This window comes from Danio rerio, chromosome 12 (genome assembly GCF_052040795.2).
Source record: "Danio rerio strain M-AB ecotype USA chromosome 12, GRCz13ab, whole genome shotgun sequence".
NCBI classification, from domain to species: domain Eukaryota; kingdom Metazoa; phylum Chordata; class Actinopteri; order Cypriniformes; family Danionidae; genus Danio; species Danio rerio.
In genome coordinates this window covers 23,539,783-23,554,923 of record NC_141032.1, presented here as the reverse complement: position 1 = coordinate 23,554,923, position 15,141 = coordinate 23,539,783, and the positions used below count along the sequence as shown (strand labels likewise).

General features: G+C 36.4%; 1 protein-coding gene across 4 annotated transcripts in view; it reads right to left on the bottom strand.

Annotated features, from left to right (window-relative positions):
- The window catches only part of ca10a (carbonic anhydrase 10 (inactive)a), a 252,271-nt gene that overhangs the window by 230,092 nt on the left and 7,038 nt on the right, over positions 1 to 15,141 (bottom strand). Inside the window, exon 3 of one of the 4 annotated variants that reach the window (XM_087275381.1) lies at positions 519 to 636. The exons of 2 other annotated variants lie outside the window; for them this stretch is intronic. Coding sequence is in view for 1 of the 2 variants with exons in the window: in NM_001037121.2 (NP_001032198.2) it covers positions 562 to 636 (75 nt within the window). In the remaining variant the exon portion in view is untranslated. 4 annotated transcript variants of the gene reach the window in all.

The window sequence follows — 15,141 nt, the reverse complement described above, 5'->3', positions numbered from 1 at the left end:
ATTAGAAATTTTAACAGATTCTTCAGCATGTAAACACAGTATGAAAAACAGAACCAAGGCCAAGCGAACAAAAGCAGAGGAAGTCAAAATCCTACACGCATTTCCACATGTCTGGCATTTCAAACACTTTAATATTCTTTTTATACTCTTGCCCTTTCTTTCAGGAGCCTAATCATGCACCAAGCTGCATACAAGTAGCAACGAGCACGATCAAAAGCAGATTTTTAAAGTAAGGTTGTATGCATGCAGCTTTAGTGGCAGGGAAATAAAGGGGAAGCAATAATCAATAATATTTAACAACATCCAACACCATCAAAGAAGTCAAAATGATTCTACTGAATGCAGGCAGGTATAGTTAAAGATAATGCATGATGGAGATAATGAACTTGAAGATTAAACCAATGTTGTTAGTGGTAGCACTTAATTAGCGATTTTACTAAATTACAACAACAATTGTAGCACTGTAATTATCTAGAACTAATGTATAATCCATGTGTGTGATGTTAAGAGTTGAAAACATCATTTGTGAACTCCAAAAGAAAGCTGTTGTAAAATGATTACCTGGAACAAAGCTCCCCTGAACAACTTCTTTGTAAGCCCACCATCCCTCATGGATTTTGGGTGGATTTGGCTGAGCTGTGAGGAAAGAAGAGGAAAATTGGAGTGATTTTTAGCATTACTTATAGAAGAAAATTGATTATTCATTGTTTTCTGCGTGTTCATTCAAAATGATTTCTGGCAAACAGCTTCACAACAGAGGCTCAAAACAAACACGAACTGGAATAAAAACCCACAATGGTTCTTTAAGCATTAGAATGGAGATGCATTCTGGGTGAACTCAAGATATCTGACTGAACCAGGGCTGCGGTTTATAATTGAAGTGACCAAGTAAAGATCCCACAACTAGAGAAGGTCAAAGTCTGAAATTACAAGGCAATTTTTTAGGATATTGCATTTTTTTACACCTAAACATTCTTGTCCCTACTGCCACAGGAAAACATGTCTATGAGGACATAGGTGGCAAGGCTGCAGTTTAATGGAACTGGAGGAGGGTTAATCCTTCCATCAAGGACAAGAACTAATGCAGGAGAGTGGTTCATTTCGTAAAAAAAAGAGGAGGTGGTAGGAGAGGTGAAAATGCTTTCGCCTCTTAGAGACTGGAAAAAACAAACAACGCTGAAGCTAATGATTTCTCAGAGTAGTACTATAACCGTGCATAGTGCTGTTGAAACCTCAAAAATGCAACTGGGATACAACGATAAAACAGCTTCATTAAAGTTCCCAATGAATGAAGTTAACAGACTTTTCAGACTGTATTAACACTCCCGATTAACACAGCGATTTTGATAGTTTTCACAGTCTAATTCTCTAATGCGTCTTGAAAAACAGCTGATACAGTGTAGGTATTGAATGTACAGTGACACAATTGGTAGATTTGACTGCATGCAGGTATGTGTTACTTATGGTCCATTTCCACAGAGTGGTCCAGTACTGTATGGGTCACCTTTATCAGGCTTGCGTTTCCACTGCCAATGATACCCATTTGGTGGGCATGGCATACAACAAACTTTAAGTTGACGTCATTCTCGCTCGAGGAAATGACAAAGTAAAGCTGTTAGGGTTGTTCACATTCAACAGATGCTTTATGCACACAAATACTTGTACAAATGTTCATTATCAACTTTTCTATGAACATGATTTGATTTTAACTGCAGATTAATTATAAAAATAACCTACTGTAATGTCTGCAATTCTAAATTACAATTAACATTATAAATGCAACTATATAAACAAACACATACAAACCCTTACAGCCTCCAATATGTTACCAATTACAAAAAAAAAATAAAAAAATACACAAAGCATACATTTAGTCCTTATTTGGCTTCAAAAACATACAACATAAAGCCCAATCAGTGCACACATCTCCTTTGTATCTTTAATCTTCACCAGCACACGTAACCTCTTGTTAGAAGGTAATTCCGTCATTTCGAGTTCAGAAAAGTCCAAAAGGTGATGATAATAGTAAAACATAGCAATTTGTTCATGTTTTAGGTTGCTGAAAAAAAATCATTTACTCATTTGTTTTTTCCAGCTTCTCCTTTGTTTTTTCCCGCTTCACTCTTGTATTTGTTCATTTCTGAAAGAATGTCAGAAGCACTTTAATAATCACGTGCATGTTATGATCAACTCAAGAAAGTTTATTATTTCAAATATATACACGCAGTGAGTGCACGCGAGCTCTCTGGAGAAAGTGAAACCGCCCACACTTTTGGACGGCCTCATAAAACAAAAACAGGACACGGCAGATTCTGGTTTTCTTGTCTTTTTGGCTGTTCATCAAGAAGACACCAAGGTTTTATTTTTCAAATTTTTGTTTATTAGACTAGATTAGAGGAGATTTTATATTAGTAAGACTGTTTTGGTTTTGATTGTTTCTTTGCTTTAGCACTACCCATAGCCAGTCTTTCTAATTTATGTTTTGTTTTGGTTGCTGATTGTAAATAGCTCACTCACTGCTTCACTAATCACCACCTGTAGTAAATCACAGTATTTGTACAGCAATATTTGTTTGTCGTTGTTACTTTGAGTACAATTCGCTTTGAGTGGTAGTTTGAACCAGATCCTTGGTTAAGTGTTGGGGTTGTAACATTTTTGGGGCTCGTCCAGGATAGTTAACATCCTGACAGGTATTTTCAGAGTAACTTTGTGGGTAAAAAAAAAAAGAAAGAAAAAAACTTAATAGCAGATGCCAATTATATATATTTTTTCTGATTAAACAAAGAAGAGTTTCACTTTATATAAAGTTGACTTAACTATTATATACATGCATCAACAAAATAAGTACAATGTGCTCCGTCCTCCAGATATATGAATGCAGATTTTTGCATTATTTACAACACAAGTACACACTTTCACTGGCAACACACAGATGGGCAATCTGTTCATTGAACACTTGAAATTAATAGTTATAATGTGACGTATTAAATTTGTGACATATAAAATTTGATGTATTTTCAAATTTACACCAATTAAATTATTTAAAAGAAGCTAGGGAGGCCCAGGGACTAAATCCACACTACTAAGTGTTTGTTTTGATTACAACTAAATGTAACCTATTTTCCAGAAAGGACAATTTTGTAAGAGGTCACACTGGTGCCACTTTTATCAGCTCAGGAATTCAGAGAAGGCTTTTAGTATTATTGATGTAACACAGTGTGAATCAGGTGTTGGTTCCAGCATCTGTAGAACACTATAGAAAGGACACAGGTGGCAAACCTCCAAAGGGGGTTTACAACACTTTCTGTCAGACACATACCTGAAGAGAGGGTATTCAGATGTTGTTGTTCCCTAAATAAAAGGTGTAGGGTTTTCATGTATCAAATTAAACAACAGGTGTGTGTGTGTGTGTGTGTGTGTGTGTGTGTGTGTGTGTGTGTGTGTGTGTGTGTGTGTGTGTGTGTGTGTATAATGCTTTATGGAGTAACTGCTTGAAAGTCATAGTCCACAAAACTTTAAAAAGCACAAATCTTTACATCTGATCATCAACTGATGAACGCCAACAAATCGATCTTCCTCTCTCCATGTCAGGTCTCCTGTCAGAGTCTATCTTCAAGTAGAAGTTAGTATGGAGCAAGAGGCAATAATTCATCAGACATGCTCTCCTGAGGGACACTGGTGTAATAATACAGAGAAACTTTAGTGGAAGCTTCAGGACAAGCATCAGACACTGCATCAAACCATCTCTCTCGCTCTCAGTGGGGAAAACAAAGCTCCCGTCCCTGCAGCTCAAAGCTGCCATCATTAGCGGGATGGAGACTGGAAAGGAAAACATAACGCCAATTGATCATTTCTGAACGCGCAAGACTCAGGCACTCCAAACTTGATGCGACACAAGCTTTCCACGGAACATCCAAAGAAGTTCTTTTTATGCCTATTGTGATTAAAATGAGAGTTTGGGTGGCTTTTATGCAAGCGTGTATGTGTGCACAGGCGTACAGAGCCCAAAGAACCATTGTGATTGAACGTAATTCGTTGCACTCAGATCTTATGCGTGTCCCAGTTGAATGTGCAGGGCTGCATGAAAATGAGACATCACATATTTCATTATGACAGCAGTTTGAGAAAAGCAGCTAAGTTCTATTCCATTTCCCACACAGCTTGGCGGTGTCCCAATAATATATTTACAGGCTTTAGCAGAAAGAAATGCGTCAAATCTATGAAGCGAAAACTCAAGTCAGAGGTCGTATGGAGCAGACATCTAAAGCTGTTAATTTTGCCACGTCTAATCCAAAAGTCTTCAAGTCATAGGCAGCTTGCTGGAGGTCCACTGTTGTTTGCAGTAATATTTGCATCTCGTTGCAATCAATCAAAGAAATAACAATCAATTACCAAGTAGACAATGGCCTTGCGTTCATTGGAAGACAACAAATAAATCGCCAGATAATAAGGGACCATAACCAACGGGGTTTACGTTTTACGCTTTAATAATGGGATTCAAGTGACTGGTTTAATAATATCATTCAAATGATTGAACGCTGCTGGCATTGCCTTTTCAGCATTTCACAAATGGTGCCGCTTTCCAGAGGCTGACTTGCTCATGCATTATTCAGAGTCGGGTAATCAAATGAATAGATGAGGGCGGTTGCAGCACAGAGGTAACAAACCTATTGAATGTCTGCAGAGTTAGTGTCAATAGATCAAAAAGTAATTAACACTAATTTTCTGATCCCTGTTCCCAATGGGAGACCCCCTGCTTGGCAAAGGATTTTCAAAGAGCCACTTCACCATAGCAAAACATAAAAGGCACAGAGGCAAATTTGTCAACATTTGTCACTACTCTGAATTAGCGTATCATTAAGTGAAGTATACATTCTGCACCAAGTTGACTTGACATCAAATAACTTTCAAGCACAATTTTCTATCATTTTCTAGTACATTTCCCAGCTGAATCTTACCTACATCTTGAAGTGTTCTCTGGTGTGTCTAGGTGGAGCAATATTTAAACTTTCTGCAAAGTTGGTTTTTGGAGTCATGCCTCCCTGTGATCCTGCAAGAATCTAATTTTAGCTCCACAAGAAATTTAACGTTCACATTTATGACAGAGTAAACAATTACTCATTTTTACGTGTTTGAGGACTCAGCAGAATTACTTGAAATAGCCATTCTTAGTCGAGAGAAACAGGATGAAGAGGAACATTATTTTCCCTAATGGTCTTTCAGCATCTATTTGGTGTTCTGCTCTTGTACAAATATAACTGATGTTTGTTATTATTAGCATCTATGTGGCATCAGGGACTCTTTAACGCCTATTTTAGAAACCACAGAACAATAACATTTACAAAGCTGCAAAAAGAACTGGACCTGTGGGAGCACATGCATTCATGTCCCTAATAAAACTGAATAGAAGACACCATTTCTGAGTGTGGTTTTTCTGCTATGTACAGAAGCTGCCGTCTATTCTCTTTTTATTTAATTTCCAGCTCTTTACAGTTTCTTGGCTAAATCATGGTTATTTCAGGATATAAAAACAGACAACCATACTGTAAGTGTAAGCAATTGTCATATTGCTCTTATACGATACATACCATTTTTACATTAAACTACGCCGTTTATGTAACTTTTCATGACCAAATTTAATAGAGTGAGTTAATCACAAAAGTTATCATCGAAAATATCAGTTTAGGTCTGTAATATTTATATAAGACTTGCTAGGATTATTAAAACTGAATAAATCTCATCCAGTGTCATATCTGAATACTGCACAGTAAACTGGTATTAAAGAAGTGATTAGCACTATCCATCCCATCCCTCAAATGGTTTAGGGATTTTTCAATTTCAAATATACACTTAATGAGCTCTATGCATGTCCTTTTGCATAGGAATAGGAAAAAATATTATATTTTGAAGAACATTCAAACTAAACAGCTTTGGCAGAAAATAAGCATCACATACATGTCAAAATATTCACTTTTGTGTTCCACGCAAGAAAAGCCATACAGTTGTTCACAAAATGATGAATAAATGATGACAATTTTCTTATTAGGTAAACTAATCTAAAGTGTATACATCAATAATCTCACCTTGCTAGTATCCAAATTAGTGGTGGACAGATATTTGTTTTTTGAAGGCTAATGACAACATCTTGGAAAGTAGAGAGGCCGATGGCCAATAGGATTTATTTTAATACTGAATTACATTTTAATTAAATTAAAAATAAAATGTGTAAAATAATCATTTTCCCATCCTTGGAAGATATTGTAATAATCTGTTATTGTGAATTTTTCTGTTTTTTTGTTGTTGTTGGTTTTATAGAAATGATCTTCCAGTGGGGTAAGTGAAATAATTTTGTTTTCACATTGAAATGTAGATATTTGGACAACAAACAAAACAAACACTGTAATAAAGATGTTTTTTCTTTTTTTGCATAAATCATTTAAATGTCACTTAAATACATTGATTAAACACAATTCTGTGGCTCCTGGTCAACTATATATATATATATATATATATATATATATATATATATATATATATATATATATATCAGCCTGGACATTGCATATCTTTGCAATGTGTCTATTGTGAATGCGGACATTGCAATATCGATGCTGAAACAGTATATTGTGCAGCCCTATAACATACTGTGATTAATTTTAAGCTTATCGTCCAACTAGAGTGACCACCTGTTTAATAAGCGCAGTACAGATTTGAGTTGTGGGACAATGTGCAACATGTGGGGGACAGAAATTTACTAAGACGATGTTATTATTTATTTAGTTGAAACGCCGATTTTTCTGTTATTATCTTTAAATGCTTTAAATGATCTGTAAGTTTATTATTTTTCACTGCCAGACTTAAAGCTTTGAGTGAAACAATGTTCTCCCATGGGACCATCTAAGTTTAATGAAATGAATATAGTGTAACAGACTACCAGGCAAAAATCTTAAATAATAAAATACATTTTACAATTCACCTTAAGAGGCAATTACATTATGCTCCTTTATAGACAAGCATCAATTATGTCTTACCAGCATCAATGCAATTACAGTCAATCTACCTGATTCAGTGCATCTAATTTTATTATTGTTAAGAACCCCACTTGAACTGTCTTACATTTCTGTTGACATTAAAAATGTTGTCGTTTCTTGTTCAAGATTCATAACATTTTACATGCTTTAGTTTCCACCTGTTTTGTGGGCAGCACATTGGCTAGAACTGCCCCCTTATAAAAAGATCATGCTAGGCCAGCATGTTTTTGTGTGTAGAGTTTGCATCTTCTCCCCATGTTTGGGTGGGTTTACTCTGGGGGAAAGACATGCAAGATATGTGAATTAAAAAAATAAAAATAAAGAAAAAGTGCCAGTAAAACCTGTTAGACTAACTGATAAAGAGAATAGGCATTAGTAAGTGGGTTTCTACCCGTTTTGACATTTGCCATTTGATACATTCTGTTTTCCTGGCAACTTTGACTTAGTCATTTGCCCGCATTATGAACATGCTTGTTGATTATTTTTCCTGACTTTATGTGAACATAACATGACAACATATAAAAAAATGTTTGTTTTAATATAGGGAAGGAGCGGAACCATATTTTTGCACCGTTTGCTTCTTGCAATATGTGCCACAAAGTTACCAGTCCAAAATCACATCCATTTATTTCGTTAATTCACTTTCTACATGTTTTGACATTTCATATTTGATAGTTTTATTTTTATAACTTTTTGTTAGAATCAATGTGAAAAGAAATGGTCCTTTTCCAACCATTCTTTTAACACTTGATAACTTTGACAAGGTCATTTGCCCTCTTATTGAATATGATGGTTGTTTTATTGTTATATTTTCTGCTGTAGTTAGATATAGCTCTACAACATTTGGTTAATCATGTAGATTTTTGTTTTTTGATTACATCATTGGAAAAAGATTTACAGTAAGATCAGTTTACTAAAAACATGAATTTTATGGTTAGTTTCCACAATTTTACTACCACCAGTTTAAAAATTGCAGAGTACAAACAGCTCTGTGTTTTTCTTTAGCAGAAGTGGATAACAATAACAGAGGATTAGTAATCTACGTACATAATCTACATACATTTATATCCCAAATCAATCTGAACAAACCAAGTAATAAACTGCATACAAATGGCACTTCCTGAAGTCTCAGAGAAAGTAGGTGATGCTGTAAATAAACACTTCATCAGAAACTAATTGTCAGATCCTACCATTAGTATTCATCATGAAACGGAGACAGTCCTGGGGCTCATCCATGCAGGGTGAAGAGACAGAGGCGCAAATGCCGCCCATAAATGAAACTTGACCTTGCCGACAGCTGTGCTTACTGACTTATGAGATAATTGTCTTTCACCCGGCCCGTTTGTGGCACAACATTATGGATCCAGCTGCACTAGTGTAATGTTGCAGGGCTCATCCCTTGTGGACTCTTTCAATCAAGCGCAAGCATCCTGAACCGTTTATCAATATAAAAGGCCAGGCAATATGCTGTGTGTGTATTCACCCTTGATACGTTTCATCATTTCTCTGTACCACGGAAGAGACCTCTGAACTGGCTTCTTCAAAGCCAAGGCATAATCATTTTAGAAGTAATGCAAAGACTTATCAGCAGCACTGACATTGGATTAGGAATAAATCTACAGGTTATTAGGAGAACTTAAGATACTTTAACTGATTGATTATAATAACTTCTTTTAGAAATGTGTAATCAATTGATTTTTTTCAATAATTTATACTTTAGCGAACTTGTCATTGATCATAATCTAACAATTAATAGCAATAGTTCAAGATTGTTTTACTTAAATTTTTAAATTAAATTTTAGAAATACATTTATCAAGAATACAAGCCATTACTCCATCTCAGTCTGTAAACAAAAAACTTTGATCATAACTTGGGGCCGGGGGTGAGCAATATTTATCACATACGATATCAAAATTGTTTTACACGTGAAATTAGAGCTGGGCGATATAGGCCATCATTATTCAAATACATATTGCAACTTTTCAAGTTGTGAAGGTAAATGACTACATTACCCTTATGTTAAAAAAGGTGTGATTTTTTTTTTTTTTTGTTCAGACAGGGTGCTGGCTAGGTTGCACAAGAAAAGAAACCAAATAGCCAGTCTGGCAACATCCTTTTTATTTACAATCTCCTCAGTGCAGCTTGTCATGGCACTTATTTGTGCAGGTGTTATTCTGACCTGAGGTGTCAATGACGAAACCAAAATGGACAAACCATTGCTGCAGTTCTGATAAAAGTTTTACTTATGGGGGAAATTAAAAAGTTTAAGTAATTAGATAGTTTGTCTGCTATTATTACTGACAAGTGTATAGTTCAAACAAACTTTATGAAGCAGTATTCCTTCCTAATATTCTTTAGGACAATCCTTATGCCTGAATATTTTAAAAACTGATTTAAAAAGTAAAAAACACACATAAATAATAAAAAGTTTTGGTAATTGTTATGGTTAAGCATTGCAAAAACTCCACAAACCATCAGTGCTTTCAAATGGGTTTTTCAAATTCTGGTCAATAATGATAGAGATTCAACCTTGCAGATCCTGCGATAAGAATATTGCGGACGTGCACATTGTGATATCAGTGCTGAAACTACATATTGTTCAGCCCTAGTTAGAATAAATTATGAAATGTGCCAACCCAATTACTAGGGTTGCACTGATCGATCAACTGAAGATTGGCATCAGCAGATAATCTCACTTCATGACTTGATTGGTCCTCACTAATCTTGTCTCAAGTATGATCACAGTTTGATTTTTTGTAACAACATTGCAAGCGGAGGAAGATGCATACTGTATGTGTATCCAGGTTACCAGCCCAGTCCATATATATATATATATATATATATATATAATTTTTATTTTTATTTATTTATTTATTTATTTTTACCCCTACCTCTTCGGTTCTTTGAAACGGAGTGGGAAAGGGAAGGGCTTCAAAATTTACCCCCAAGAAATGGGCTCACTACAATACCTGCACACGTCATCATATGTCATTGCTTGAGATCGACGACAGAAACTGCTTTATTTCAGTTGGTGTTATTGTATTTTATTTTTATTTTTGGCATTTATCTTCAGAAAATCACTAAAGACATATATCATGTCATCATAATGATACAATGTGGCAATAAGATCGTAAATGTACTGTGCATTTACACCCTGGCCATATTCATCAATAAACATGCGAAAACAACATTAACATTATACCAGATACTGTTAAAAGTTTATTCCCAGCCAATAATGTTAGACTTTTCTGACAGGGTATTAGAGTGTCATCGAGTGACAGAATGTTGTGTAACTGATATACAGAAGTTAGTAGGGATTATACATTTAGAGTTTTTTTTTTTAAAGCCTTACAGTAAAACACGAATGCAGTTATGAACGTATTAATACACACAAGTGTTTGTTGTAAAAATGTATAATAATGGCAAAAAATACCAATTTGTGCATCTCTTTCCGTGTGTAGCCCTGCTGCTGTTGTTGCTAGTGTATTCTGGGAATTTTCTTACCCCTTGGTTTTTAGTGTGGTCCTGAAAAAATCTCCATTTCAAGGGCCATCTAGCTCTTCCCCTTAGCCTTACGTCTTCAAGCTTAAAAGAACTGGGACACCCTACCCCTTCAAGTAAATGCGCAAAACAAGGGGTAGGGGTAAGGAAAAGAGCTAAGGGGTAAAATTGGGATTGGGTCTTAGCTACACAACAACATGAGGACATCAAATGTAGCTCACGTTAACAGAAGCTCTCAGGTGTGGGGTGAGAAATGGACTCCACTGTATTTATTTGCGGTGACAAGTAAAACAATTGGCAATGCTCAATTTCTCATCCCACCTTATGACAACTCCCAGAAGGTCTGGGAGTCTCTTGCATATACAGTATTCAAAATTTAAAGTGGACCAAAACTTTAATAAAAATTTTTATAATACTATCGAACAACACACATTCTGGTCTTCTCTTTTTGGACAATTATGATCCACTTCAAATGTTGACTACTGTACATAGTGGCTCCATAACATCCGCAAATATTACCTCATATCATGGATATCATAGGGGCCTCATGTATGCGATTTACAGTGGCGTAGCGGACGGGCCCGCAGGGCACGCATCGCGGGGGGACCCCGCGTGATTAGGGGACCCCGCGTCGTCACGATTTTCAATAATTGAAAATCCACCGGCAACCGCAATAAACAAACTCTTGGGAACAACTGTGGTCGGAACCAAAGTTCACACGTCTGTGTTCTCTGAACACCTCTCAAGCGGTGGACTACTTCATTCTGATTGCTTGCCGCCAATGTTGCCAACTTAGCGACTTTGTCACTAGATTTAGCGACTTTTCAGACCCCCCTAGCGACAAATTTAGGGACTTTTTTGTGTGTAATTGGAGATTTTTTTAGACTTTTTTAGTCATTAGTCCATACTGTACCGTCCCTACTCTTCTCAACGAGCTGTGTGTGATGCCGCCAGCCCCTCCCCTGCCTCACAGCACTGACAGGCGGCCCAGTCAGCCTCTCCCACCTGCAGCCCGAGAGCAGATCACCCTTCTGCGTACCGACGACAAATGATTTAGCACAGGCAGTGTGAAGGTATTTCCCTTATACAGTCAAACCAATCTACTTCTACTTTATTTTAACAATTTAATTGGACCGTTTACTCTTTTCTTGTTCACAATCACAGATATTTTAGTGACAGTGATATGCAAATTGACGTATGATGTATCCAACCCCCCCCCCCCCCCCCCTTCATCAGGGGGCCCCGTCAGCGATCCCTGGGGGGCCTCCGCATTTTGCGCTACGCCACTGGCGATTTAACATGATCATGCTTCACTTGTGGTGGTTCTATAAATGAAGAGGAATACAAGTAGAAATATATATTTTAAAAGAAAAGTGTAGCATTACATGTTCGGGTTATGGGAGAGTAGGTTATACTCGGGTTGGACAATATTAAAGCTGCAATATATTAAACAATTATTTTATTTTCAAATGTAATGATTTACTTGCTGTTATGCCCACATCATGTGTGGTTTACTTAATTTCTAGAACTTTCTTTAACCAGTTAACTATATATCATGGTTAAAGAGAGTGATTCATGCTTAATGCTTCAAGAGAAACTTGAGTCATGTTTTAGTTAAATTGTTGAATAGACAAAAACAAAAAGACGGTCAAAAATTTTAAGTGTCTGTAAGTGTCTGTAAGTGTCTACTTATAGTTTCATACACTTTATTGTTTTGTGTAAAACATGACATAATAAAAAAGTGCAATTTATTCCAAGCAAATCAATGTTTTTATGTAATCAACATGACTAAATCAGTCAACAGTTATTACATTAACTGTATCAGTCTGTAGCTCTGGTCCACTCCTCCAGTTTCTGTCTACACAGTAATTTAATGCTCTGTGTCCTTTGTGGTTTAACACTAGATTCAATACTTGAGGGGACTGTTAGTTCTAATGGCCTTACAACGACCCGAGCAGCACTACAGTCTTAAAAAAGTTATTTTACTATAAATAAATTATATGACAGATGGCATGGTATGAAACGCACACCCACTGCCTTGACCAGCGCAAACACTGAAAACTTCTCACTTCCCTCGAGAACTGCATCGAGGCAAATGTGAGAGTGGAACTTTTACTACCAGATATAAAATGTATCAGTTTACAGGAGCATTTGGAATGATTCCCCTGGAGACTCGCAGTTTTATCAACAGGAACACAAACTGAAGAGTAATAGGCATTGAGGTTCATTTAGGACAATTCATTTGGCAATTTACATAATATCTAAACGTTTGTGACATAAGCCTCTTCATTCTGGAACGGAAACGGATAAACAACCAAATCACATAAGGAGGATACAGACAATCTTGCATCTCTCAGTCTCCTCTCTCTCTCTGGTCCACATGCACAGATGCAAACTCACTCACAGACACATCTGCATGGGATTATCAGATTAGTCAGCTGAGACAGTGTTGCCCAGTGTGGGTGTGCAGGATCACCCAGCCACAGCCAAAGCCTCTGTACTATAGATATCAGCGCTTAATGTTCCAGCCTTCAGCCGTGGCATAGTCCAAACATGAAAAACATCCTTTTGGAGTCATATGCATGTCGGCGGTGAGGCATCTGCTACAAAGAGAGCTGCGATCGTTGTCAAGCTGTGGCGAGTGTAGCTTGTTGGGCTCAGAATGGCCAGGTGTGCGTTGCGAATGATGTGCCACAGGGCACCTGAGAGCTAGTGCAAACATGTCATGGCGTTTCGCTGCTGTGGGTTTGTGACAAGATTCATGGCTGGGTTTTTTTTTTTTTTTCCTTTACAAATGGCTATGGCCGTTGCATGTGACAGTCAATAGTGTTAGCTACACCCACCCATCAGGGAAGACCTAGCTAAACACAGCTGCTCCAGAAACATGGCTGATTTAGAACAGGGGTTCTCAAAGTCTCAATTCAAAGCTGCAAATCTGAGTTCCCATCAACGTCAACAATCCAGAAAAAATTTTTTAACTTTAAAACATAATTTTAATGATCATGCACATGCATAAATCAACTATTGAAAATAAGCCTTTTCCGTATAAAAAATACAATAATAAAAAGTGTAAAAGTGGTCAAATGACAAGTGACACTTACATAAAGTGTCAGCAATTGTTACAAAAAAATTTTATGGAACATGGTGCAAAATACAGAGCAGTCTAATGTGAGAAATGGCACTGTCTGTATTCCATCAGCCGCCTAAATATTTGTTTCATTGTGACATTTGACAATTCCACTTCATGACTATCTCATTACAAATCAAACAGAACCGTTTTCTGTGTGATTGGAGCATAATTAACTCAACCTCACCGTGCAATCATCTTTGAAAACACTAAATTTCTTAGCCAATTTTTCTTTTCTGGAAACTGACATCCTCACTCATTCAAAGAATAGAACCTGGCAGCGGTGAAGAGTGTTGCCAAATTACAACAAACGTCATACTGTGATGGAATGTCATGACAACAGCGTCGCTCAGGAAAACCAATTTCCATTTCATTTTCAGACCATCACCAAAAACACATTCAAAATCTAGCAACAATACAAGTTAAACGTGTGGTTTTAGCAATACTAAATCCCCAATAAATCCCTTATGCACAATTAATGTAATTATGAAATGGAGTTGGCTCCGTACAACAGTCCAGAATTTGACTGTAGAAGTTCATTGTGTTTTCAGCCTTTCAATTTTTTAAAATATGGCTTTTAATGAATCAAGTGCTTGATTAAATGAAGCTCTTCATCAGACTAACTAAAAATTCACACTAAATTATAAGGATTCATGAAAAGGAGGGAGTGATTTTATACAGAGCATAGCATTACAAGCATGAACACCTTTACAAGACGAATTATTCCACTTCCACCCAATTATAAATTATCGTATTACCTATGAATTAATTGAATGCATTCAATGAAATGTTCCATATACAGTCTTGCAAGTCATGCATATATTCTGATCCCAGAGCGCCTAAACGAGTTAAAAGAATCATGCAAAAAAGAACCATGGAAATTATAAACTGATACATTACATCATTTAGCCATTATGGAAGAAAATTCATACAAGAAGTTCACATCTTAATAAAGGAACTGCACATGCCTCACTCTCAATAAATAATAAATGCTCTTTAAAATAATTGAAGCTACAATTAATCCAATTCTTCAGGATAAAAGGGCATACCTTTCATCACTTTCAAGAGGTTTGAAACGTGAATGATTACAATACATCAAATCCGTATATTTGGCCATCAATGAATCACGTAGCAAAAACAACTTAAATAGAAGCTTCTGTCTCTATTTTATTGCACATGCTTTTATTCACCTGGATGAATGAAGACTTTTTCATAATAAGCAAAGACAAAGAGCAACAAAGCAAATCTGAAACCTCTGCTGTATTGAGATTTTTAGATTTTAGTCAAACTTGAAAAAAGCACACAGTTTTATGTGTGCATCAAATTGACTAACTGAACAGCTAGAAATAAATCTTTGTGAAATTAAGAAAACATTTAATGCAACTTTCAAGGTTGTGCACAGAGACCATGTTGTCCACACCAGACAGGCTCCTATAAACTTCCCTAGACTTTAATTTCGCAAAGTCAGAGTTAAATGAGGT